At 36.8% G+C, this 27,656-nt stretch overlaps 1 protein-coding gene across 2 annotated transcripts in view; it reads left to right on the top strand.

Moving 5' to 3' along the window:
* Positions 1 to 27,656, top strand: part of PDSS2 (decaprenyl diphosphate synthase subunit 2) — a 110,126-nt gene that overhangs the window by 51,841 nt on the left and 30,629 nt on the right. For both annotated transcript variants that reach the window (XM_063389743.1, XM_063389744.1), the window contains exon 3: positions 16,205 to 16,403. In XM_063389743.1, coding sequence (XP_063245813.1) covers positions 16,205 to 16,403 — 199 coding nt within the window. The remainder of the gene's footprint in view (positions 1 to 16,204; positions 16,404 to 27,656) is intronic.

The following is a 27,656-nucleotide window of genomic DNA, read 5'->3' as shown; positions in this document are numbered from 1 at the left end:
TTGACTTGTTTGCTATTAAATTTTACAAAAGCCTTCTTTTTACCTTGCATAGTGTACATGTGGACAAATTCTCTTTGAGAGTTATTGTAAGAAGTAAAACACAAATGGAATAAAACCAAAGAAAGACCATACAAATTACGATTTCAGTACCTACAAAAATACAAAGAACACAAGTGTGTGACTCTTCACCTCATTTCAGATCTTGCTCTTCTTTCAGTTTCTGTACTCTGAACTGCATAGGGTGTTAACTTCAGAGATTGGACCTGACTGTTTCTTACCTTCATATTTTCAAGTAAAAAATGATTCCTAACTCTACAATGGACTTCTATCATGTGAAGAGTACTTTCATATTTGTAAGAAGTTGGGGGATTTTTCCATTACTACTTTTCTGTGTTTACTAGTAATGGAAACTAAATTAAATTTACCTTGACCTGGTGCATTGCAGAGGGAGTGGCTATGAACCAAAGTTTGGAAGACCTCAAGCTCCATTGCACCTATCCCCATCAATGACTGCCAAATTGTGGTAGAACATGTTTAAACAAAGTAAAAAGTAATAAATGAAAAAAACGTAGTAAGACCAATAGTGTATGTAGGAACTGAAAACTCGACGAAAGCAGAGGTGTTATCTTTGTGTGATGTAAGTATTCAGCCTGGGAGTTATAGTATAGTGTAGCTGTTGCACTTTAAATTCACACTGGGTTATTGCACACAAGCCCTGGGTCTCAGCTGCAGATATTGCAGATATTCATCTTATTAATGGAACTGCTAATTGGTGTTTGACTTCTAATTATAGTAACAATAGGCCATAACAATCAATCCTCACCTTTACTGGGGCACATTAGGACTCTATCATAAAAATGATTTCCTTTGGGACTTACTGTTCTTATTTCTATCTTCTGGAAGGCTGGGTTTCAGCAAAGGTATGGTATCCCAACTAGCAAGTACTTTGAAAGCTTAGCTAATTAACTGGTAGAGAAAATGCATGGTCCTAAAATATTCAATATCTAAGTACATTAAGAAGTACAATGCTCTTGACAAAATTGTTTGAAAGATAATGGGAAAAGTATGTCAAAATATGAGCAGTGATGTCTTCTATAATCTGTAAGAAATAAAGAAATATATAATTTTGTCTCCTAGTCCTTGATAGGTTTTCCATGGCTTTTAGTGAGAGGAAATCCAAGCAGTTATTCTAAATTATTCTATTTAGTTTTTTCTCTCCAGGATAAATCCTGTGAGATTCATAATCTCATTTACAAGATGAGTCTCAGGAGATGAAAAGCACATAGAACTTGATTACATATTCCTATTGATCATCTTCCATCCACAACAATAAAAATCAACTCCAAATACAAATCTAACAATATTACTAATTCATTACTACCAGTACTTTTCTTCATTAACTTTTATTGTTTTCAGCATACTTAGCATGTGCAAATACAGCAATTATATGTTGAATAAGAAAAGGTCTTCTCCTTACATTGTAGAATAAATAAAAAGGCACTGCATTAGATCCCATCAAAGGCTGTTCAGAGATATGGGCTCAAATCTTGTTCAAAATAAGTTTTTATAGCACTGGATAGCTGAGCAAGGTAAACTCATCATGTATATCAGAAATTGTGTTTGGTTTCCATTTTAAAAGGAAGTAATTTTCAGTGTCAGAGAAAGCGTGATAGGGATGGCTTACCTTGGAGAAACTGCAGTGTCGCCTCTGTCTGTCTGTCCAGCCTTCCCTTTTCTTGGAGCTTCTTCCTCCCGCTGCTTGTGAAGTGAGAACTGGACTGCCAGGATGTGCACAGCATACAAACCCAGGTGGAATTCTGCAGTGGGGCAGGAGCAGCCATGGGAGCAACAAAGCCCTGCTTCCACCCCAGTGAGAGCTTTTCTGAGAAAGGCCAGGTGACCTGTGGGAAACAAGGTTTGGCACGGCCTTCCTGGGACGTGGCATGGCCACACACCACAGCTCTTCACCAGAACTGTTCTTGCTGTAAAACCTTTCCCTTACAACAACTTTCTTACTTGAGAACTTGCACATTTTCTTTACAAAAAATATAATAATATTTGTGAAGAGAAATTTCCAACCATCACCTAAGTACATTCCAGCGCTGTGATGAAAGCACACAACAGCTTTGGGGACTGCTTATTTATCAGAACTATGACATCAGTGTGACCAATTACGTCACTCCAAGTTCTTAAATAACTGTATCTATATAATTTATTTGTCCTACAGTCCCCAAATATTTCCCTTGCTTTTCTACCTGCTGAAGTACCACCTATCCTCTTTCTGTCCTATTAATGTCTCCCTTGACAAATTTTACAATGCAGTTCTCCAGTTTCAATACAAATTTCTGCAATTCCTGGAAAATTGTAGCAATATGAAGTTAAGTATTACACAGCATACTGTAACAATTAATTTATTTTCTTAGTATGATTCAGTCAGTACTCTGATAAAATGTAACTGAAGATATTAACATTTTTCATCAGCTGGGATGGAGTTGAGAACTCCATGAGTATATGCATATGAAAATATGACACTGTATAAAGTTATGCAATGTTCTTTCTCTTCTACTTGAAATAATGGCATGTTCTGGACCCTAATCGCATTAAGTGAATGAATATTTCTAGTGGCTTCATTGCTATCTGGCCTTTAACCTTTAGTAGATTTTCATGTGCAATTTGACAGCTCTGAGATGCTTCTAGAGCAAACAGTAATAAAAAAGAAAGGCAAAAATAATATGCTGGTGGTGTAGACAGGGCACTGTGTTCCTGGACAGCAAAACTTGATTATTTTTAATATATTCCAGTATAAAGGTGGGTGTGTGAGTACATAGGTAAGAGTGATTGATGATTTGAGAAGGGAAGTAAGGAGTTGGAGAACTAGGGATAAATATTTCAAGAATAACAATGTTATTCTTACTGTGTTGTATTTGAGAAGATGCTTATGCAGTCAAAAGAGAAATCAGAAAGACGATGGGTTTTTTATAGGGTTTGCAGCAGATGAAAACTTATGATCAGCAGTGCCAGCATGATTATGGAGCATGTTTGGTACATGTGAGATTTCATAAGCTTGATTGTCCAGTTCCTGAAGTCCATTTAAGTATTTGGAGTTGTAGTTTTTAATTTTTCCAAAGACTTGGCCACATTTGTGTACATTTTTGTGGAAAGAGAAGATGCAGCCAAATAAATTATGTGTCTATTATTGCCAGAAAAGGAAAAAACATAAACAAGTTCTATTTTATACTGTATAGTATTTCTGATTTCTTTCTCATAATTGCTATGTTTCACCTAGACACTGGTGTGTGGAAAGCTTGCTTCATTCTCTTATAGCTGAAATTTCATTCTGGCTTTTGATAACCATGCAACAAAACCAGTGCAAAAATGTTCAGCTACATTCACAGCTGTTCCAGTAGGCAAATTAAATTTTAGCAAAGCTCCAGTATTAGCTGCAGTCAGGAAAGGATCCTGTTTTGTGGACTCTGGTAGGAATTCTGCAGAAATGAAGTTTGTTTTTGAAGGTGGCTTGTTAGGATAAAATTGTCTCTCCATCATCACTTGCTTGGGGTTAATGTTGCTTGAATTCGTTGGTGTCATTTTATCCCTTCTTAAAATGTGTAGATTGAATCATTCTGGGAAATGAAAGCATGAAATTTTCAGATACCTTATATTTTAATATGGTAAAAATAGATGGAAATTGTTCCAGTGGTATAATACTAAGTCTTCTTTTAATCAAAGGACACATTTTTCTCAATATCACACCGTATGCCATTTGCATAAAGGATATACGAATAATAATGACAAAACTTTGCAGACCTCAACAGCACCAAATGCTTGTTACTATGCTGGTATGGTCCCAGAAGCAGCAGTCGTTGCCTTGCTCCAAAAGGTTTATTATCCTTTCCCTGCTGGCAATTCTGTCAACACACCTGGTGTAAGGGGCAAGGTCTCTGAGAAGTCTGCTGTCTCCCTTTAGCTATTAGTCTCTTTCCTTGTACATGGCAGGCAATACCCATCTGCTGCATACTTCTGCTTTGTGAAAAGCAAAAGTGTTCCTATAAAAAACCATTTTAATGTATGGTATTAATGTCCCTATCCAATTCTGAACATTGAAGGTTCAGGAGGGGAGAGAAGAGCACCTGTGATAACCATACTTTTAATTGCTCACTAGCAGAAATGCAGGTACAGCTCAGAATATGACAGGTTTACTTCATAGTATGAGCTATCTGTGGTTGTGCAACCAGTATGTTTGGATTTTTTTATCCCCTCTGTATCTTGTGTATTTCAGAATAAAGAGTAATTGGTATATAAGCATGATAAAAATATATATAGTTATAAAATAAACCCCAGCCCTATCTGGTACACTGTATTCTGGTGATTCACATTTTTAATGCCTTTTTCTTGTGCAGTTAGACATGAACAATCTATTCTCTTAACAGGACTGCTCATTTATCAAGTGTTCATTCTTCATGGCATAAAAAGGTTACCTTCTTTTTGCTCTCACATAAAAAGGTTCCATGTATTTCAGGTGTCATTAGTACTAGAGATTTAATGTCAAAGTTAGTGCACCTTATCTTTCAGCTACATTGAATACAATTACAGACAAACTCTTCAGAGAGATTTCAGAGAAAAACTGGAAGTAATAAGTCAAGCTGGCGATCTCAGAATAGCTGAGAGTGCACAGGAATGGGAATTTCTGTTAATAGTGGTTCAAACTGTGTCCCATAGTCACTGCAAATAAAATTATAGACATGCTTCAGTCTTGCAGGGCTGAGAAGCAACTAATAAAATGTAGGAAAAAGTATGTTCATAAAATTAATTCTTAGCCTGCTTCTTGCATTTACCTGCGAGACCTCTTATTTCTCTTCATATCTCTTTAGCTGGTTTAAGTGCAAGTATTTAAATACTTTGACTAAATAAACCACAGAGTAGTCAAAACTATTTTTAAACCATGGTGTGAAATTTTTTATGGAATAGATGCATGAAAATCAATGGGAGGATTCATGTTGCTGAAGGGCTATAGAGCAAATATGGGTAATCCTGGATGGATGGAAACCCTGGGTGTTGCCCACATGCACTCCTGCTGACACATGCTGCCATCATATTGGAAGGAATGTTGGTCATTTCCATTAAAAAATATGTGATTTTCTTCCTCATCATGTTCCTTTTGATTTCTGCTGTGGTGACAGCAAGGTCATCCAGTCTACAAATTATTTCTTTGCTTCATACCTCATCTTTGGAGGGTTTGGTCAACATATGTTATTCAGTTCTGAGTCTTACTGTCTCTCTTTGCATTGTGTATCCTACCATCATGTTTTCCCAAAGCCATGGTGCAGCAGCTGTTGCCAAAGGTTTTGATCACCTCTTGTCACCATTTTTTGATTGTTGCTTACAATACCTAAAACCTGCTCACTTCAGTAAGCCAAAAGGAAAGCTTTCATGCTAACTCCATTGTAAACTCTTCTCTTGGCTTGCTCTTCTTCCACCTCATCCGTCTTAAATGTCTTATTTTTATCTTTGACTGTTAGAAATATAATGCATTTGTTTTAAGAAAACAGTGGTTTTGTTGTTTCTAAACCAGTTGCAGTTGTGCAGAGGTGGGATTTCTTGTGAGCAGTTTTTTTGAAGTTGGCTACTGGTGTTTATATTTGAATTAACATTGGAGAATTTAAATTTAGTCTGAATTGTCTGGGAACTTAGCATGGAAATAGTGCCATAAAACTTCTGTGTGATGTTTGCTGTGTTCTATTTAGACCTTCAAATTAGCCTGATGCCCTTTGGGTCATATAATAGGACTTGCATTTGTTTCACATTGCACAGGTTTCACATTTGCTTCCTATTTGGTGGTGTCTGCCTGCAAAAGTGCCACCTTGTTAGGGTGAGTGGTTTTGTCAGTAATAAAATGAGTTGTACAAAGGGCAGGTAGTAGGATGACCTTTTTGCAAATTATTGTTGTTAAGATGTATTAAAACGGTTTTTGTATCAGAGTACCTGTTTAGTTGTCATAAGACTGGCATTGCGTGGAATTAATGGAATTATTTTAAATTTTGTAAACATTTTTTTCAAGACTCTATTAAATAAAGCTTGCTTTTTGTCTTTCAAATTATTTCAAAACACAGATAAAATTTGTTGGTCAATTTAACTAGGAAATTTTGTAAGTGGATTGTCAGACTGGAGATGTTAACAGTGCTGTTAAGATTGGTTTGTGTTCTTTAGCCACTGGCTAAGCATTCACTGAGGATGCAAGAAGTCCAGGTTTGGCTTTCTCGAGGATTTGAAAGGATGCAGAAGTACTCCTCTGTCTGAATTTTCGGAAAATTTCTCCAAACACAGGACACCTAGGTCAGGCATTTGTAATGTTGTTTCCCTCCTGGTAACTTACTTAGCAGGATCTGGAGTCCAGGTGTCCCACCTTTCTCTCCCATAATCTCCTGCATACTGACTTTTTTCACTCTTTTGCCATCTGGCTGAATGAATAATTCAAGGTTTTGTGCAACAGCAGAGTAACTCAGCAGGAGTGGCCAAGGAAGGAGGTGTGAGGATGCCCTGGCCTTGAGAGCTGGGTGGCTGCCTGATGGGAGACCCAGATTTCTGAGTGATGCTCCACATGCTTCAAAGGAGGAGCTTGGACTGGAAAGACAATTCTCTGCAGTCAGGTTATCAGCTGGCACGTCCAGTACTTAAGTTCTTCCTCTCTTTCACAGTTTTATGACTCCCAAATGCTGGCTGTCACTTGGAGTTTGGGGGACACTGGCATGTTTCTAAGCAATAAACACATCCTTGCTTCTGTGACAGATTTTTGCTTTTGCCTCATTACGTCTTTTCACCCCTGTGCCATCTATAAACACAAAAAGGCAGGAAAATAAATGTCTCCAACAGTAATTTTCTAACTGGAAGTCAACATATGCAGCTGACTAGAAGGGTACTTTAAATCATCTTATAGGTGTTTTCTCAGAGATGATACTCTAGTTATTTGAGACAACTGTTTTTTCCACCTGCTGTGAAGGATGAGTTGCCTTTTGGACACTTAAATATTTCCATGCCGTTAAAGCAGCAGATTGAAAAGCAGATGAGAAAGTTCAAAGCCAAGGCTGAAAGTTCAGTTTCAACTTTTAGTTTTCTGACTTTTGTTACTTTGTGTCACAACCTAACTGTTGTTCTCGCTTAGAGTTATTAATTAAGAAATACCAAGTTTAGCCATTTAAAATGGGTTGTCTTTCTTCACAGCAAATGACAGTGAATTTGATTCCTTTTAGTATCCTGTGTTAGATAACAGTTGAGAGAATAATAGATTCCAGGGACCTTTGATCTACCATTACTGTAAAATAAAAATAAAACTTATTCTTTTTTTCCCCACTGACCGTAATGATTTTAACCTTGTGTACTAATTTGAATGGGCTTGTGGGGGCAGAGTCTTAAATGAGACACAAATGAAGGAAAAATTGCTAATGCTGCCACTGTATATCTAATGAGCACTGTGTAATAAACCATAACCTCTTCAACATTTCTGTGGAAAATGGTGTGATTATTTTGGATGGCTGGCCCTCTGTGTACGGCTCATTACCATCTGGCATAATGTGTATTGATATAGCCTGTAATTGTCAACTCTTATTTGACATGCTGCCTTTAATAAATGTGACTTGCATGGCTAGAACCTCCTAATGGTTATATGGAAAACTGTAATTAAATAAAATATGTATACTTATGTAAAACACACAGCCTTATATCCATAAAATAATTTTGTAGATGGTCTCTGTTTTGTTTATCTCCTATTCTTAGTGGGAATATTTGTGTGTATTCCCAGGTTAGTACTGCATTACCAGTGTGGATAGCTAATATGCGAAGACAGACATGAATCTTGAATGTAGGTTGTTTCCTCTTGCAGAGCTTGCTTCAAATACATTTTGAAATATTTATTTTCTATACACTGTAAAACAGAATTAATACACCTGCCATAACAGAATGGTTTCCCTGGCTGATGGTGGCTTTGTGTGCTCCTGCACTGAGAATGGAAGATAACTAATAGGCTGAATGGCTCTGATTTTGGTGTTTCTCCTTAAGAAAGTGGCTGAAATAAATGCATTTGTAAATCTCAGGGCTGAAAGTATTTATACCTCCTTACAGGAAAATGGGCTTCTGGCCAATGGTAAGTTTTCAGATAGAAGGACCAACATATGCTGCTAAATCTAGTCATCTTCTGTTTATTAACTTAACAGTTTCCTTTCTCTGCCTTTATTGTTCATTCATATATAAAAATAACTGAGAGATCATTGTGGTAGTCATATTGGCTGCCTTATAGAACATAGGATTTCCTCAACTTTAATCAATTTTAGTATTTGTGCAATGGGTGAATTCATCAGTGGTTACCTTCAGTGGTACTGTTGATGGAGAGTCCATTGTTGCTCTTTGTAAGAGTTTTTAGAAAGTGCCTTCCCTTTATTCTTTTTGGATTTCTTTAGGTTCAGGCTACTGGATCTTATTTTGTTTGCTTGACAAATTCTGTTGAATTTGTTTTCTGTAGTATAGATGCTTAAACTTTCTTTAAATATCTGTGACCAAATCTACTGATTCAATATCAGCCTTCTCCTTGCATAAAATAACTTTTGTTCCTTACTTCATCTGTTTTCTTTGCTTTGATTGTTAGGACAAAAATGTTGAGAAGAGTCATACTTTCTCAAATTCTTCTTGACTGAAGTTTTCAAGTGATTAATTTTAGTGGTATCAGAAACTCAGGGTTATCAGAAACACTACTTTTGCTAATATTCTTCCCTTAAATCATCTGTGGATCCTACTGTCTGTTTCACCACAGTTTAATTCTGTATCTTAGCTGATTCTCTGAGATGACCTGTTCTTTTACTCTCCTTCCACCCTTTTCCAAACGTTGGGTGCTTTCTTCTTGAAAGAGTCTCTTGTCGTGTATATATGTGGTCTGCACTGAGATCTTTTGATTGATTTTTTTCTTTTTTGCATTGCATACTTTAACCTGAGTAAAACACATTGAACCAGCTCAGTTGACTCCGTATTGAGGATGATTCACTCTCTTTGCTGTTTGTTAGTTGTGTTATTCCTTTTCTCCTGAGTGTGGGTTCTCTGGACCTGCTAAATGTAAAATCTTACCCACTGCTGTTGTTCATGACCAATATTCACTTCTGGGCTAAGAGATATAAGCACTTCCTTGTGTAAATATGTTGCCTAAATTATAACAGGCTTTCTACAGTGCCTTGCCAGGATGCAGTTTTGTTTCTGCCTAACCTCACATAATGGACCAATGCAGTTCTTAAAAGTTGTTCTTGGTTTTCAGGCTTTTTCAGTATATCTGTTTTTAAATTGCCTTTGTTCAGCTCCCTGGTCATCTCTGCATTTTCTCATCCAGTCTTTTATCAATTTTCTTCCTTGCCTAGTTTCTCTGGTTTGTATTTGTTTCTATCAGTTTTTCAGTTTGTCTAAGATAGATAGGGAACGAATTATATCTGATTCAGCTTTATCTAAACCACTTTTTTTTTTCTTTTTGTTTGATCAGCTTAGTCTTTTTAATTGGGGATTTGTGGCTTTTTGGTCATATAGCGAAATATTCATAAGGAGTTTCCGAAAAGTATTAACTTTTCTTTTTTAATTTATCAAAGAGATTCAGCTTGTTTTATCATTGAAAATATTACTCATGTATATGTCTCATAATATATGTTTGTGAATATTATCTGTCATATTTATAAAGAATGTTTGTATACTGGTTTGGATTATATTGTTTTCATATAACAAATGTATTGAACTTACACATTCACTCGTATCTAAATGTTTCTGATATGAGGTCTTTGTAGCAAATTGAATCTTTCATGTGGACAACTCAGGTTAAATGCAACATTTCTAGAGCTAGCAAAATTCCTTTTAGAAATTCAACCTAGTGTCAATAGATTGTCAATATACCCAGGTATTGTCAATAGACATTATTGCATGAGCATACTGAACACAGAATATCTGCATCATTATATACAAAATGAGAGAAGTAGGTCTTTGAAGAAGTAAACATCTTAGCTTGTGTTATTACATGATGAAGTACTTAATATAGTCTACATAACTGTTCATATAGTCTGTAGCAGATATCAACTGGAATTTCCACTTGCCTTTTATTAGAAGTTTAAATCTTGTTAATTGCCTTATAAAAACACAATATTGCATTTGACAGCTTTACTTCATTTTGGAAATATGAATCTTCCCATAGGGATATCCAGTGATTTTAAAATGTGATTATGATATGTGATTTTATAAATTTGACAATATGCTTATAAATTAGTGGCTCTAAATTTTATTATTGATTTTTTGGCATCAGTGTTCAAGTAATCCAAGAAGTCTTTCCAAATAACTTACTAATTTTTTCTTTCTATCTTTAGGTGAATACTCATGTTTTTTCTTTTGGTTTGATCAGTTAGGTTAAGCTAGCCATCCTTCCTTTAAAAAATAAAAAAGCCATAAAACCTAAGCTGTAAAGCTGGTTTTTTTAACAATACTTATGTAAGTACTGGCTCATGTCTCAAGTCTGTTTCTTCTCTAGCAGTCTAGGAAGGATCTCTGAGAGTGGGAAAAGTAATTGATATCTCCCTTTTTAACATTTTCTAGTGCTTATGAAATCTGTAATAACTGAAAGAAGATCCAAAGCCATTTAAGTTTCACATATCCTGGTTTGTGGGGATTAAAAAACATACCTAGGCCTGCCACCCCATATCACTATTCTTTTAATACCTGTCCTTTGCAAAATGTCCTTTGTATCTTCTTGCTAATAAAGTCCCAACATGACAAGATTTGTCTGTACAGCAAGTGTATCTGGATTCTTACCATGTCAGCCCAGCCCACTTGCTCCTCATTGTTCACACAGCTGTATAGTCACTCGTTTTTGGGTCTTACAGTAGCTAGGTACTTCTTACTGAGCAGATTTCCTCTTGATATTCCCCTCTTTATTGGTCCCAGCCTGCGTGCCTGCCTCTGGGAACTGGAAAACATCAGTTTGACTTAGTGATTGTGGTGGTATTTGCCTCCTGGTTTTTCAACACTTTTTTCCTTTCAAACCGAGCTTGAGGTAGTGATCCTTACCAGGTCTTTGTCTAGATTCTCTCACCTGTTTTCCATAATTGATGCTTTTGTCACCAGGCTGGGATTATTTTTCTTTTAGGCTGTGTGACTTGAAGTGTTCCATGATAAGGCCATCCAGCCCAAGGAAAATGTGCTGTAGTTTGTGATCACTGTTCTTTGGCCACTGATGCTGATTATAGCAGTAAGCCAGACACAAGTTCAGCAGTTGGAGTTTCCTTTTGTTAGGGATGATGGTGCAAATGTGGATTCTTGCCAGCTGGTATGGGTAGCTGGCTCCCAGGCTGGAGGGCTCCTGGTAGCGCTGTGGTGACACAGTGGTGGCACAGTGGTGACACAGTGGCACATCAGTGCCACTAGTGGGAAACTGATACAAGTTGGTTCACTTGCGTGTTGCTGTCTGGAGTGCAAAGTGGGAATTAGTTGTTCTGTGGTAGCCCTAATGGTGAAGCCAAGACCTGAGAAAACCCTTCTTCAAAATTCCTGAAATAAGGAAGGGAACAGGATCCTGACTTCAAGTCAGGCTTCTCACTTTCCATTGCCAACCACCTACAATGCTTAGGGAAACCGGCTTGCCAAGCTCAAGTGAATGTCTGCCCACTAAAAATCAGAAAACATTTTCAAATCCCCTAATGGGCTGAGGGAAGATCTTACTAAAACAAATTACAGAAAAGAACCTAAGCAATAATCAGAGGTGGGGGCAATGGAGAGTGAAAATGTAAGATCTTTTCAAAAATAAATAAAGAAAAATACATGAAGGAGCATTAGTAGAAATTTTACTTCAAAAACTTAGTGATACTAGGAAGGAAAGGAAATGAAAGAGGTAGGCTGTGTAGCCAGTTTGAAAATAAACTGGTTGTTAGGAATGCAGTTAAGCAGCATACTCAACAAACTTCATTGACCTGATGTCTTTCAACTTGATTTATCCCTCAGGTGGAAGATGCTCCTACATCTTAAAAGCAAGATAGCAGGAACCACAAAAGTCTTGGTCTTTAACCTTGTTAAAGGATAGGAGTGGGTAGATGTTTTCTGCTGGTTATCAGATACATGAGTCACATTAATGTGGTGAATATTTGGTGCTCTCCTCAAATCTGCTACTTTAGCCTGAAAATGTTCCTGTTAGTGAAGTCACAGCATCTGCCATACATGTTGACTGGCTTAAACATCTGCATCCCTGCCATTTAATTTCTTATAAAAGAGACTATACACAGGAGATGGGAATGAGACTTTCCATCACTTTCCATGCTATTTGTTACTCACTGCATTGTTCCTCTAATCATGAGTTTATTAACCATGGCATTGACTTTGACAGGTGAATGGGAAAGAGAACTGTAAAAATCACTGCCCTGTCTTGCTGGTAACTATCTTGGTGCAGCACCAGCTAGTACCCAGAGCGTACAGGATCAACTTGAATATAATTTAAGCACCTTCTTGTCTTCTTAGAACTTTTCATTGTGTTCACTGTTCACAAAAAAAGTAAAATCACATACCAAGTGCTGCCCAAACACATAGTCAGTACCTGAAATAATTACTTTAATTCTTTAGTTAATGCTTTTTCATATGTAATTTTCCATTAAAGACACTATTGCTTTTTATTTCAAATTCATAGGTGTGTGTATATAAAGATTATTATAGTTGTCACTGAAATGGAATGGATGCTGATATTTTAAATTTTTTTTTAAATCCTGAATGTAAGGCTTTTCATCAAAATTAATCCTTTTTGTATTGAAGGGAAACTATTGAATTGACAATCACAAAGAAAATGTTCAAATCTTGGGTGTGTGCCATTAGTCACTTTAATTCAAAGCTTCAGTGATAAGAGTTCTTAAAGAAATTTTGATCTATCAGCTTCATTATATTTGTTCATTGTAGTTGCTTCAAAAATTTTCAAATATGGTTTTTAGTGGCTAATTTAAGTCTTTGGCCCATTTCTATGAAATACCATGCCTAAAAATGACATTTTAATTATTATATATTTCTTTGCATAACCTGTCATCCCTTGAGAAGCCCAGTGTAGTTCTGATGGTTAGCTGATAAAGAAAGGTAAACTAACTCAAGTTCAATAAGACTGTGCTATTTAATATGTCTCTTTTATCATATGTTTTACAGAATCCTATTATTTCTTTTTAGAGTAGGACTTGAAATTAGGAAATTTAGTGGTGGTTTTCTAGGGAGTTCTTGCTTCAGAGGTGAAAGGCGTGGAAGTGTGTTAGCATTTGGTGATAGAGCTTTCCCGACTCTTAGCACACTTCCATTTAGGATCTTTGTGTGTTTAGAAATGTTGACTGTTTTCTCAGTACTACCTTGTACCAAGGTAAGTGCAGGTAATTCTTGCAGTAGACATTTCTTTTTTTGCTGACTGTGGGCTCTGGAGCGAAAACAGGATGGAAGCAGTCAGAGTTTGTCATTCCACTGCCCTGTTTCTACATCCAGTATTGCTAAATTATTTTTTTGTGTGTTGAGATTGGCTGCTTTCAAATATGAAATTATTTAATCACTGAATTTTATTCCAGATGGAGAAAGCTGTGTATAGTATTTCTTCAGCCATTCAGCAGCAACTTCATATCAGCAGTGTTTATTTGTTGGATACTGATCTTTACAAAGTCACGTCAAGGATTCTCCTGTATCTGCGGCACCGTGGACTTGTTATTCTAGAGATTATTACAAAAAGCTTTAAAAAATTCATTGCCTGAGATTTCTGCAATGGCATTGATTCTTGTATTTTTAGTCTGCTAGGGAGAGAGAGTGGAAGAGCAGTATGGAAGATCGGAATTAGACATAGATTATCTGCCTAATATGGTTCTTGTTAGCACAAATAATGTGAATAATATTTGAAGAACAAACGGATTATAGAAAAAGAAATGAAAACATCCAGATCCCGAGCATTTGGAAAGCATGACACTGATGTATTTGTGTAACCTTTTCATGAAGAGTGATGCTGAAGTCAAAGAGGGGATTTTGATTTCCTTCATTAAAGGCTTATCAAATGAAGAAATAGGACAGTCGTTGTTTTGCTTCAATGGTTGGGGGTCACAGAGGCGGGCCTGGTCTCCTCAGGATATTAATGCCTGCTTTCAGCTGGGGGAAATGAGCCGTCGCCTGAGTTAGCTGCAGCTTTATGTGCTCGTCACTAGGGATCCCCATATGTCCTGGGATCTGCGGCAGTCAGCAGTGGCACAGCTCGGCGCGGGGAGCAGAGGGCTCTCATTGCTATTCATAGCAGGTAGCTCGGCTCAATCTGCCCAGAGCAAGTCTGTTTAATGTTGATCAGCTGTCCATCTGATAAACCGAATTGATACGGACATTTCCTCCAAGGGCTGCCCTGACAATGACAGCAGGAGCATCGGGGTGTCTTGTTAGTCTTTTTCTCCGAGCTTGAAAATTTATTAACCCTTTGTTAGAGCTGAGCTAAGCATGATTACAGTACTGCAACTGGGTTGTGTGTATTTCTCCCTCTTGTCTTTGAAAAGCAGCCTCAAGCTTCAGATTTATTGTCTACATGGAGAATGACTGTTTGGTTTTTGAATTGTTTTTATCTGCATGGAGCCAACAATTTGTGAATTATACAGGCAGCTTTTAAAACAGCCTAGGTTTTTTGTGCATGGTGAAATACATCGGGAACCTCTATTTATCGTCTCTCTCCAGCTCGTCTGCCTTTTGTGTGCCTGCCCAGGCCGTGTGACTATCCCAGCTCTTCCCTCTTGCTAATTGGCACCGATCTCTGCCCTGAAACAGGTGCTGCTGGGAGTGTTCACAGGTCACATATATTTGGGGCAGAAGGTTATTTTAGATTAATATGGTTTGGGGCAGTTGGAGCGCATGTGCACTGTCCAGAGCAAACAGAATTAATTTGCTCAGCACAGTGCTAGTTCTGAGGCAGAATAACCTGAGCATGTACCGGCAGGTGTATTTGTACATGAAGGTATGGAACAGGTTGGTTACTCAATGAATCAGTGCTTGGCCACTTCTGAATAAGCACAGAGAACATAACACGCCTTTGTACTACGTTGTAATTAATTAGAACTTTAAGGCCTTTGGTCATCGGTTCAGTTGAGGGCATGGATTGCATTTTTGCTCATCTCCATGGCATAAACGAAACTGCCTGAGTCAGAAAAGATGTGAATGTGCTGAAGATTTTGTAAGAATGAGTCCTGTGTGTATCTAGCATTAAAAAGGTGCTCCAGTGCATTGCTCTGTTTCCCCCTCCCCTTGTCCCTGCTCAGTTATTTTGTCTGTTCAACACCCATTGTCGTTCTGAGCTCAGGTGACATCTCTGGGCTCCTTGGAGTGAGTGTCACTGTTGAGGGCTACAGGGCTGAATTGTGGGAGGAGAGGGGGAGAAGAAGGCTGTGTTAAAGGCTCTTTTCTTGCCTTTTCCAAAAAATTAAAATAGAGAGCAAGCCTCTGTGGAATAACCTCTGTGGTAAACATCTCATAGGGATTTGTAACCCCTAAACACAGAATATATCACGCTGTGTTGGAGTAGGAAGTGACTTGTAAACCTATCTAATAAAACTGACCCCTTTTCTAGACAGTCACCTTTGCTGCTTCTGTCTAAAACCAACAGTGAAATACCATTAGTGCACAGTTCTAAAACGTTCAACTGTTTTTCCTCTCCTCCCTGAACCCTTCCCCTTTGGTAGTATTGAACTGCAAGGTATTCTGTTATTAATTTAATTCTAATTTGAGCAGTCATTGACTGCACCATTCTTACATTGTTTGGATTGGCTTGCTCAGGACTCCCCTGCTGATATGCCCTTTGTTTCTTTCCATCATTACTTTCCGGAGTGGCATTTTCTTCATGTCTGTCCCTCAAGCTTCTGGTAGACAAAACAGAAAAAGAAAGCACCATGAGGACTATATTCATTATTTTGCTTTATTTTGTGAAAGAATTCAAACAAAGGGCACCATTCTCCCAAGTGGAACCTGTGGTACCTGTGGCTTGCCTGGAAGTACTTAGTGACAGCTCTCTGTGTTTAACACCTCCTGATTGTGACTTCTAGAAGTACACGGAAGAGCTGCATGATAATCAATAAAATACCTGTTTAGCACATGTGATCGTTCATTTATTTTCGCTCATAATTTCTGTTCTATTCATAGCATCAAACATAATTTTGCTTTTTCTTTCTTTCAGTCAAAGGAGTCTGGCTGAGATTACGGAGCTGATCCACACCGCCTTTCTGGTGCACCGTGGCATAGTAAACATTGGTGAGCTCAAGTCCTGCGATGGCCCCCTGAAGGATATGCAGTTTGGGAATAAAATGGCTGTTTTGAGTGGAGATTTTCTTCTAGCAAACGCTTGCACAAGCCTTGCACAGTTGCAGAATACCAAGGTAAAAAGAAAAAAATTCCTCTACTGCCAAAGCAAGTAAATATTAGCAAGAAACTGAAAGAGAGGCCCCCTAAAAAAGTCAGCAGTTATGTGTGTATATATGGAGCATCATTTAAAAATCAGCATGCTTATATTATAGCTGTAAATTTGACAGACTGCTGCTGCTGCGAATGTATTTACCACTCTCCTATGGATTACTGTGATGAGGTCTTCAGTATACATTCTGAAGCACTGTAGTAATGGATGGGTGGTTAATTTGGTGAATTTAAGGTATATGCAGTGGCATCTTCATGCCATGTCAGGCTACAACACCTCTGCCAGCTGAAGACATGTTTGGTCTGTTATTTTCTTTTACTTTGTGCTTTGTGAAAGGTTTTCTGTCTTAGATAATCGGGGGAGCAAAAGGCTTTACTCCTTTGTCTTGGGTGACTTCTTGCTTTTAATATTGTATGCGCCTGAATATTGGATTGCCTACTAACTGGATGTACTGGCTTCTAAAGGACAGCTGCTTAGCCAAACTGTTTGAAACTTTACAGGGAGATGTTTTTAATGAGAAACAAGTTGTGTATATGTATTATCTTAGAAAATGAGACTGATGGAGACATTAAGAGATCCTCTCTCTAGTCGGTTCATCTTTTTGCCACATAGGATCAGCTACACAAAATCATTCTTGACCTGTCACGGTGCCCAGGCTAGCCGTGCGTGGAGACGCTGAGGTCTCGAAACATTGACCTGCATTTATCTACCTAATTCTTAAAACATCCCATGGTGGAGAGAGATTCTAGGCATCCCTTTGCCAGCCTAGTGTAACACGTAACTGTGTATATGGCTGAAGAGCTAGGGGTGCTATTCCAATGGAAACAGGAAGCAGAACTTTTTTGCAGAGGTGGTTTTCATACATTTGAAGATTGCTGCCATGTTGTAATGTAAAATAAATGTTTGTCATGTGCAATTGTCAATATCAGCATAGTTGTAATTGTGAGCCTAAGGAGTCTACTTTTTCAGATTCTCATGCTAAATCTCCTTGTGGTAGTTGAGTATTTCTGTATTCCTTTGATCATGAGTATGACAGTTTCTCTCAGAAGTGGTGACATTTTCTAACACAGAGCTGAGATTCAAGAGAAGAGACAGAAAATTAGATGCCAATCTACTGGAATAGTGGGTTAAGCCATTATGGTGCTAAGTTGTAGTAAGTATTAGGAAAAAAAATTAAATAGTGCATACCATAACCAAAATGGGGTGTAATTGATTTTAGTAATTATTATTAATTTGTATCGGCTCATTTTTCTAGTACCCAGGAAGTTTCTCAAGACAGACCAAAGTATTTAACCCTACATCAATTTTCTGTTTCAGCACAAGAGGAAACTTTTACAAAATGTAGCAGCTACTTTGCATTTAGTACATCATTAAGTATTGCAGCAGGAATGTATAATCCCTGAAGGCTTGCCAGGAAGCGAGCCTACAGTGAAATGAAGCACAAGTGCAAAGAAATACTTTTTTTTTTAAAGCAATCATTATACTGCATGTTGGAAAATTCTGCCAAAACATTTTAGCACTTTTTTCATTTTTCTGACATCTAAATACTTTCATAGCTTCTACATACGATAAGTGGGATGCCATTATGGAAACTGATTGACTTAGTAAATTATTCTTTTTCATACGTCTAACCATACTAGCAAAGTTAGAAAAATTGAAGTACAAGCTATAGAAATCTCTTGACAGGTGCAATGATTTAAACATACTGTATTTATTCTTTTGTAAATGATGAATTTTCAAATCTGGCATCTGTTTTTTAGCAGTGTGAAATAACTGTGACTTTTTTCCTTCATAATGTTTTGTGTTCTTTGATGTAAAAAGTAAAAATCACAGTACTGCTTTTTTTGCTGGCATTTAGCAAATTGGCTATTGAAATGAGCAGCGTTTTATCGTGCATGGTACTGACCGTGGTAGCTATAACCTCCACAGACATGCATAGCTATTGTATAGAGCAGAATTTAAATTAAAGGGGGTTTGACGTAACTGAACTCACTGCTACAGGATAATTTTATTGTGCTGTTAAATTCTTGTCTGAGCTTGTGTATGATGCATTTATCTCTCTGCTTCTCTCGGGGCTGACAATTAGACGTGAAATTCTGTAGTCATAATGAAATGCAGAGCTATTTTATAATTGCCAAGGGTAAAATTAGCAAAGTCAATTATTTTCCCTTAGGCTTTTCCCTGTAGATATTAAAAGGCTGCAAGGTAATTGCCTTAGGTAACACTTTGATTTTTAAATAACATTAAATATAGGAATTGTTGTTGTTAATTCATAGTAATTTTCTTCGTCTTGCTACTATTATAGAATATAACTGTAATGATGTTAACAAAAATCAAGGCTAGGAGTTTGTGGTTTTGGGTTTTTTTTTTTACACTAGTACTCATACCTCTCATAAGTTTGTTAAAGTTATGCTGAAGAGGGTTTTGGGGTGGTGTTTTGGGTTTCATGGCTTTTGATCTCTGAGGTGCAAGGACTCTAGATTTCTTGAAATGTCACTTAGAAAGCCTCCTGTAAGGTGAACTCTCCTGTTGTGCTAATACAAAACCATTACAAATTTTGGTTTTTGAACACATAACAATTCAGAAGAAAGCATTCCCATTTTCTGCTTTGTGAAATCATGATGCACTAATTATGAATCCAGAATTGGTATCAACTGAGGCTTACAGTGTTGAAGGGCAGATGCATGTGTGTGCTACATGTTTGTAATCATGGCAAAGTTCTACATCATTTAAGTTAATAAAAACTGCTGAAAATGAACCCTAATTTCTTCAAAAGCCTTTACAGTACAAGGCATTAGATTGATCAGATCACATGTTAACGATTCTTTTGTACATTCACGTTAACTTTTTGATCACCTTATATAAACTAACCTTTTGGTGGCTCTTCTTGGCCCTTCTGATTGCAGCGATAAATTATGTTGTTGATTGAAAATGATATGGGTAACACCTTACTTCAGAACTGCATCCTGCAGCAGATTGTTTATTGCTGATGCATGGATTTCAGAACAGAATTGACCCCAAAGACGAATTGGTTTGGGATCTTTTAGTAGTTGTTATATCAGCAGTGGAATGGTGAACCTTTGGCAAGGAAGGGGATGTTTGCAGTTAAACTAACAATGCAGTAGTGTGTGATAATGTGCTGACTTGTTGGGGTGTGCTTATATGGGATGACAGGGTTATTTTGATAGGTTTTCTCATTTTGAGGTTGCAATGCTCTGATACTGGGATCATGATAAGATACATGTAATATATATGTGGAAGTAATTGTAAATGTGTAGGTATGGGAGTGAAGGAAAAGTAAATTATGTTTGCCTAGCAAAATAGGGAACCTTGCAGCTATCCTGTGGGATATATGACCATAAGAAGTTTTAAATAAATGTGCTAATAAATTATTAAGAAGTGTAAAATGATCTGTTTAATGGGTGGTTCTTTGTTGCCATCTGAAGACAGTATGTCTTTAACATTCATTATCTTGCTTTGCCTAGCCCAGGAAGTGGGGATGAAACTGCTAAAAGCAAATCTTTTGAATGAAAGTCCTTCTTTGACTCTGGTAGCAAAATGTGTTAGTTTTGTCTTTGATTTCTGCTTAAGTAACCTGCCCTTCCTATAATATTTTTAAGCTGGCATTCAGATGCAAATGTAGCAAAAGTAACAAACATTAATTGGCATTTTTGTCACCTGTCATGTAGGTGTGGGATATGGACACTTTACCACAAGTGAAGTGGGGGTACTGATCATGATATTATGAAATTATGTGCTTCTATTTCAGTGCTTATAACAGAGAAGTTGGAAGAAGTCTGTCACAGCATTAAAACTGGTGCTTCCCTGAGCATCTGAATCATCAGTTGTCTTACAAAACTATAGAGGAGGTGCTTAAAAGCAGTTAAAACCAGTTTTGATGCTCTTACACTCTAAAGAGAGAGATACATAGAACTTAGGAAGGCTGAAATGGTGCATTTTAGTGCAGTGACTAGAAAATGATAAAATGATCTGCAAATGCATTTCTTGCAATTTCATAAACTGATGAGAAGGCATCCCTTTGTATTTAAAGAAAGGAAATCCACAAACCAGCTAAACAACCAAAACAAAATCACCAAGACCCAACATTTACAAAACAGAAAATAAACCTCCCCAAAAGAAGAAAAAGCCTATCTCAAAAACCTGAAGTACATGTTATGGTAGTGTTCTCTGTAGTTCTTACAGAAATCTTAAGAATTGACTTAATTTTTCCTACTGTAATTCAGTAAATTCTTCTTGAAATGATTAGACTCTTCACAAAAACACTTCAAAATCTACAGGCTGAAAGCTTGGAATTGGGTTTAAGAATCTTGTCTGTCAATGCAGAGCTCTGCCAGATGACCACATTGTAGAGCATTGTTTTATTAAGTATTATTTGTTCATAAATAAACAGTAGCACAGATGTAGTACTTATATAGTGGTTCCATTTCCTTATGTTAAGTTTATGTATTCCTAAAGGCATAAATGTGTTGTTTATCAAATAAGCCTGGTGTTTATATAAGCATCAATGAATTACTCATTAAAGTTTTCCTGTCTTCCTGTTGCAGCCACCTGAAGGTGTCCTGCACTTCACACAGGAACTGTTTATCATGAACTATGGTTTCTGCTTCTGTAGGGTCAGTTGTGGTCCCGTGGGGAGGGCTCAGTTTGGAACTTAAGCAGTTTGGTTCCTTGGTGTCCAGTGAAGGATACAGAGAATATCCTCTTTCTGAAATCACACCAATTGCTCTTTTGATGTAAGTTGACGTTTTTGGGCATTAACAAACAAGTCAGGTAAAATCTACAATTTTAATTTTTACATGTCATTTAATAAAGGTGTTACTTGTATCGACTTTTTCTTTCCCTGAGCAATTTCAAGAGAAGAACATAAACTTGTAAAAAAGACCCATCATGAATCTGCCAAGAAACACCCTTTTTTAATGGAAACTAAATGTTAATAGTTGCCAGTGTAAAGGCAACCATTAGCAGCTACTGACTTGTAATAGATTCAAATTACCATCCCTCGGAACTGTGCCTCATTTTGTTAGAGGTAAGTAGAAGGTTCTCCTTCAAAAATGTATGTGAGATGAGTTATTTTCAGAGCAATGAAAATTATTTTGAAAGAGATTCTTCTTTGTTGTCTCTGGTGGAACACATGAACCATAAATATCTGCTAAGTATATTTACAGCATATATTTTTATTATCTTTTGCATAAAATAAACAGAGACCTTTATAATCTGAATTTTCCAACTGGGATTCAGTAGCTTTATTGATCAGAGAAGGCAGGATAAAAAAATCATGGAGAAACATTGCAAACCAGAAGTAATGTGTTTGCTCCCAGTTACAGTATTCATATAGAAAACGGAAGCTGGTGATAAAACCTTTTTCAAAACTTTTATGTATTTTTAATTGTTTTTAACTTTTTAAATATTGACTTTCTTTTTCTTCCATAATACAAGCTGCTGTTGGAGATGAGTATGTTTAAAATGATCAACTTACAGAGCAGCCAGGTGACAGGAATTTGGTAAGAAGCAGAGATCAGATTAGATCAAATTAGATTAGGAGGCAGTTTATAAAGTTTGATAGTGATCTTGTCTTCTTGAGGGAAAAAAAGAAAAAAACCTTCAAATTTTTATGTAAAGAGCTGAATAAAGAGCTTTTCTGAAGCACTTTATCATGTGTGTCTTGCTGTACCTTCCCCCAAGGCACTGTTTGATGATGATGTACTGGACAAGATAGGGAGTAGGATAGTATCTGTATTGTTTCATATTTTTGTTTTAATTTAGTATTTTAGAGTGCCACAGGGGTGTGTTTCAAAACCAGACCCTACTGAAAAATATAGATAAGCTTAAGGAGCTCTGATTTGTGGAAAAGTATGCTTAAGAAACACTGCTTTGTCTGGATATTGGGGGAGAAGAAAACCAAGAATGAAGTCTAATGTTTCTGAACATTTAAACTAATAGGAGATGACACAGGGCAACATAGCTAACATGATTGTATTATTATATAATAAAGCTCTTCCTTAGGCAACCCTGAATATGCAGTTCTGTATCTTAAATTATCGAGGTACATACTGAATATTGTCATACAACTTAGCATAGCTTTTATTAGAATGCAAACACACTCTTAAGTACTGAGAAATACATAATAATTGATAATTATGTATGAATCATAATGAAGAAAAGTGTTATTTGTTATAATTATTATATTTAGTTGGCATCAAAATGTTCTAATTTGCGTACCCTTTGAGAGGTAAAATTAGATTTCATTTACTGTAAAGTAAAACATAAAAGAGACGGTAATTGAAACAAACTTTATATTAATTTAATGGACATGTATTGCTTTTTCTTCCAAATGTTCTCAAACACTGGATTTTTAATAAGATTTATTTACTGAAGTTTTACTAGCAATCATGTGAAATTCCTTTGGTAGGAAAAAGACAATTTTTGTAATAGTTGGTAAAAGAATTGAAGCATTGAGGGGGGAAATCTTGTATGTTACAGATAAAAGGTTAAAATATTTTGGAATCAGTAACCTAGTAATCAAATTTTTCCCACATTACTGCTGTAAAACTTTTGTCTAGCATTTCTGCTGTCATTAGAGGCAACAGCTTTTATGATATTGATGATGATGACAAAACTGTGGAATGATGCTAGATGATTACTGCATTGTACTCTTCCCGTTGCCTCTATTGATGCTTATGTCTGTGGAACAGTTTCTTAGCAAGTGCATATTTTGCCATTGTTCTCAAGAAGTAGCCCCTAAAATAACACCTGAGCAAATGAAGCATTCACTTTTCTGAATATTTCACAGAATTTTTTCTATTTCACTTTTGCCATGTATAACCAGTAATATAATTGGATATTTGTAAAATTTCATTACCTTAATGGATGTGGTTATATGTTTGAAAAGTAATCTTATAGAGAAGTTAAATTAGAGGATTAGGTGACACAGTTTATTATCTTATTAATTCAATTAAAATTCTAAAAATTAGACTTAATCTGTAATTGTGATAATGTTAGAAACAGGCTCCTTTTGGATCAGTGAGAGTCCTGTTGCATTGCAGTGAATGTCAGTTTTGAGATTAAAACTCCTTAACTTTGCCTTCATTCCTAATCAATGCATTCCTCAAATAGGTTTATCTTTTACCTTAGTGGCCTTTTGCACCTGTACTGGTTTTTAAAGCTAATGCTTTAAAAAGCTTTCCCAAAATTAGACTCCACGGGGGTTAGTATATGTCTGCATGGAAAGAGTATATTTTTCTGTGATTCTTGGCCATGGCACTACTGAAAAATTTTATGTTTAGATTTCAATCTGTTTTCTGTCCACCCACTTCTGCGTGAAAAAATACTTCTAAAAAGCAAGAGTGATTTCTGCCACTTCCCTCGGGGACGTCTGTGACTTACAAACAGTGCCTTGTAGCAGAATGATTGCTGCAGGACACAGAAAGACTGAAACTGATAGCAGAATATGTCATCCATAGGTATGGTTATATCATCAAGTCTAGATTAAAGTCTTTCCCAAAAATACAGTGCAAGAATATTTTTAAAGCACCAAGGCATGGTGCTGTTGAGAGCAGAACTGTGAGTGTTTGAGATTCTGCCTCAATGTGATGTTGACCAAGCAACTGACAGTCTCAGGAAGTTTTCCATTTCTGATAAATTTTCAATGGCCTACCAAAGATCTTTATGCCGATTTGCACAAGGTCCATGCATTATTCTTGCCTCTGAATCATCTCAGTAACAATTTCCTGAAGTTATATCTGAATTCACCTTCCTCATAGTAGCAATCAGACATGTCTTTCTGCTTCTCTGGTCTGCCCATCAGACCAAAGTTAATGTTTACTGCTTGAGTTCATGAACTAAATACCTGTCATTATTCCAGGTAAATATTGTCTTCCTCAGAGGCTAACTGCACAGCTGCTTCTAACATCTGGTTTAGTAATTCTTTTTCTTGTAGAACTTCTGTCTGCCTCATAATTAACAGAATTAACAGGTCTGGAAAATACAGATCTGCTATCTGCATGAAAGAGAGGGCTTTTCAGAGATGACTAAACATCAGTGAAGAAGAAGATAAAAACTAAAGAAGCTGAAGAAAGACTGAATCTGATGAAAGTCAAAGGTCATTCATCATCTCAAGGCAATCACTTTACCTGGCAAATGAGTTCTGGGTAGTTGGGGTCTGTTCCTCTTACATTTGCTCCCTTAATATACAGCACTGAATTGGCAGTTGTCTAGTGGTGAACACAAATACTTCAAGAGTCAAAAGTATTTACAGGCTTTGAGATATATATGTGCATATTACATATGTGTGTGTGTGTGTGTATATATATAAAAATGTAATTGAATGTTAAAGCCAAATTTTGGAAGAAAGGTTTTTTCCTGCCTTTTAAAATCAAACCTCCTTACTTTTCAGAGAAATTTCCTTTGAAAGATTTAAGGCAAGCATTAAAAAGTGTCTGTATCTAATATTTCTGTGACGATTAACAAGAATATGTATCCAAAGTCAGTGCCAGAATATGTAGCAAGTAGATATCCACAAGAAAGCAAAATTTATTCTAAGAAACTGAAGTGATGAAAACTTTTGGGTGTATGATATTTTATTCTCCACGAGATGCATACTGTGGGAAAAGGCTCTCAAGAACCAGCAGTTCTGCTACTTAATTCACCACTAAAATATAATGGGTATTGGCACTGCCTGTGTTTCTTGAACAGAGATGTTTGTTACAGCTTTTTTATCCCACAGCTGTGAATAATCATTGTGGAGGAATTTGTTGCTAAATAGCTCTAGCCCTTACACAAATTATAAAATGAAAATGAATTTTCACAGAAGAGGCACAAGAAATGAGAATACTGGTGAAATTTTTTCAACAAAAGCACTGGAAGAAGCTGCACAATGAAGTGGCTGAGTCATCATGCATGGAGATCTTTAAAAGATGTGTAAATGTGACACTTAGAGATGTGGTTTAGCAGTGGACTTGATAGTCCTGGGTTTAATTTGGACTTAATGATGATCTTAAATGTCTTTTCTAGTGTAATGATTCTATGATGGTAAAGTGATGTCCTCCAGAAGTGATATTTGCAATGTCAGCTTCATTCTCTTTATAGCTGGAGTGGAAGATCACAAGTTTTGTTTTCTTGGCTTTATTTGAAATGTGCTTCTCAAACAGTAGGATTCCTATTGAGAGTGCACAGAAGGACAAAAATCAATCAGATCTGTTTTGGGTGAAATGCCATCCCAGTATTGTGTGAAACAGACCTTTTTTATGTGTCTGTGAGTATTTAACATATAATAACTTTCTTCTTTGGATGTGTGGGGTGTTTGGTTCTAGAGGTGGATTTTCATGACAAGGCAGTTAATAGACAGTTTGCAGGACAGGAGATTACAGTGGTTAGTATATAGTCAGCTGTCCACCTGTAGTATGGCTTCAACAGACAATACACTTTTAAAAAGTGTTAGCAATTTAAAATTGTTAGCAATTGTGATAACAATCTAAGATTAGTCTGCATGGCCTTTCTTAGTCTCACAAGAATGTAATTATTTATAATAGGGAAATCTATTCCTAGTACAATCAGTAAACTTAACTCTTACCTAAGAGAGTGTTTGTCACCGGCTCTGTAACCTTGGTTGTATCATTTCAAAGATGAGGAAAGTTGTTATTGGTGCTGCAGATGTAAATATGTAAAATCAGCTGTGGTCCTCCTCCAGCAGCTGCTGGTGTCACAGAATGGTTGAGATTGACAGGGATCTCTGGGGATCGTGTAGTCCAAAGCCCCTGTTCAAGCAGGGTAGCCAGAGACAGTTACCCAGGACCACATCCAGACGGATTTTAAATATCTCCAAAAAATGGAGACTTTGCAACCCTTTTGGGCAACCTGATCCATTGTTGGTTGCCCTCACAATAGGCTGTTCTCCTGTATCCAGATTGCATTTCGTGTTTTCATTTGTGCCTGTTGCCTCATCCTGTCAGTGGGAACTGTTGAGGAGAATTTGGCTCCCTCTTCTGCATTCCTTCCCATCAGGTGTTTATATCCACCGTACTGTAGGAGAGGCTAAAATAGGTGTGCCATGTAAATAGGGCAATAGATTATATATCTTCCCCTCTCTTTTCACTGCTGTGAAGTTTGTCTTTAAAATGAACCTTTCTATGGTAAAGATTTTTGTAAAAGTGCCTTAACATGTGGAGTGGTTTCAGTGTAATAATATGGTGAAATGCATAAAATTTTAGCAGTAATAAAAATGAGTTAATTGTATTTTAATCAAAGTGCTGATGTTTTTGATTTCTTGTTGGCTAGCAAGAATATTGTATTCCTGGATGGACTGTAACTGCTTGTTAATATTAGTGTTTTGAAATTCAACAGCATTTCACTTGGAGTCTAGAATCTGATTGCTGCTACCCCTGGTAAAGGAGGTTGTTGATCTGTTAGTTTAACAAACATCTGCAGCTTCATTAAGTGGATTCCATCTGTCACATGCTGAATGGTCTTACTTCTGATTCACTGTTCAAAATAGTAAATGCTACTTGCAGGTACAATTTGTGTTACTCACTTTAATTCTCATTCCATCTGTAAACATATCCCAGTTTGATGGTTGTCAGCACCAGCATGACTGGGAGTAGCATTTCATAACCATGTTCTCCTGTATCACTTATGGATGGGGAGAGGTTTATATCTACAGAACCCTGTAGTCATGACTTCGTTCACTGCTTTATAAAGAAGAAAATTGTAGAGAAATTACCCATCCAAAAGGGTGAAGCTGAAGCAATCAGGTATTTCTCTAACCTGGGTCACTCAGCATCAGTTGTTGAGTTCTTTAGTGTAAGGATCTACTGCCATGGATCTGCAAAGGTATTAAGAAACTGTGTAAGGTATCATGTGGAAGTAGACAAGGAAAATTCTTCTGTTGGTTATATTGTCCTCAAGGAAAATGACTGAATTATGCACTAAAAGTCTTCACAGTGATGAAATCCAGTTCTGTAGATAGTGCTGCATCAGCATAAAAAGGGTAACTTAACACCAGTGAAAATCCCTAAGGCAGACTGACCTTAAGGTAGATATTTAACAATATTAGCGATTTTCAAATTGACAGCTGCTGATTTTTTTTTTTATGTCTTAGAAGCAGCTTTTTAACAACTAGTGGGTGCTGTGTTCACACTGTATTATGTTGTAGTTTGCTACTAATTCATCATTAACAAAATGAAGAAAACCATAACTGTGTCTT

The sequence above is a fragment of the Prinia subflava genome, chromosome 2, assembly GCF_021018805.1.
Source record: "Prinia subflava isolate CZ2003 ecotype Zambia chromosome 2, Cam_Psub_1.2, whole genome shotgun sequence".
Taxonomy (NCBI): domain Eukaryota; kingdom Metazoa; phylum Chordata; class Aves; order Passeriformes; family Cisticolidae; genus Prinia; species Prinia subflava.
This window is presented reverse-complemented; position numbering and strand designations above follow the sequence as displayed.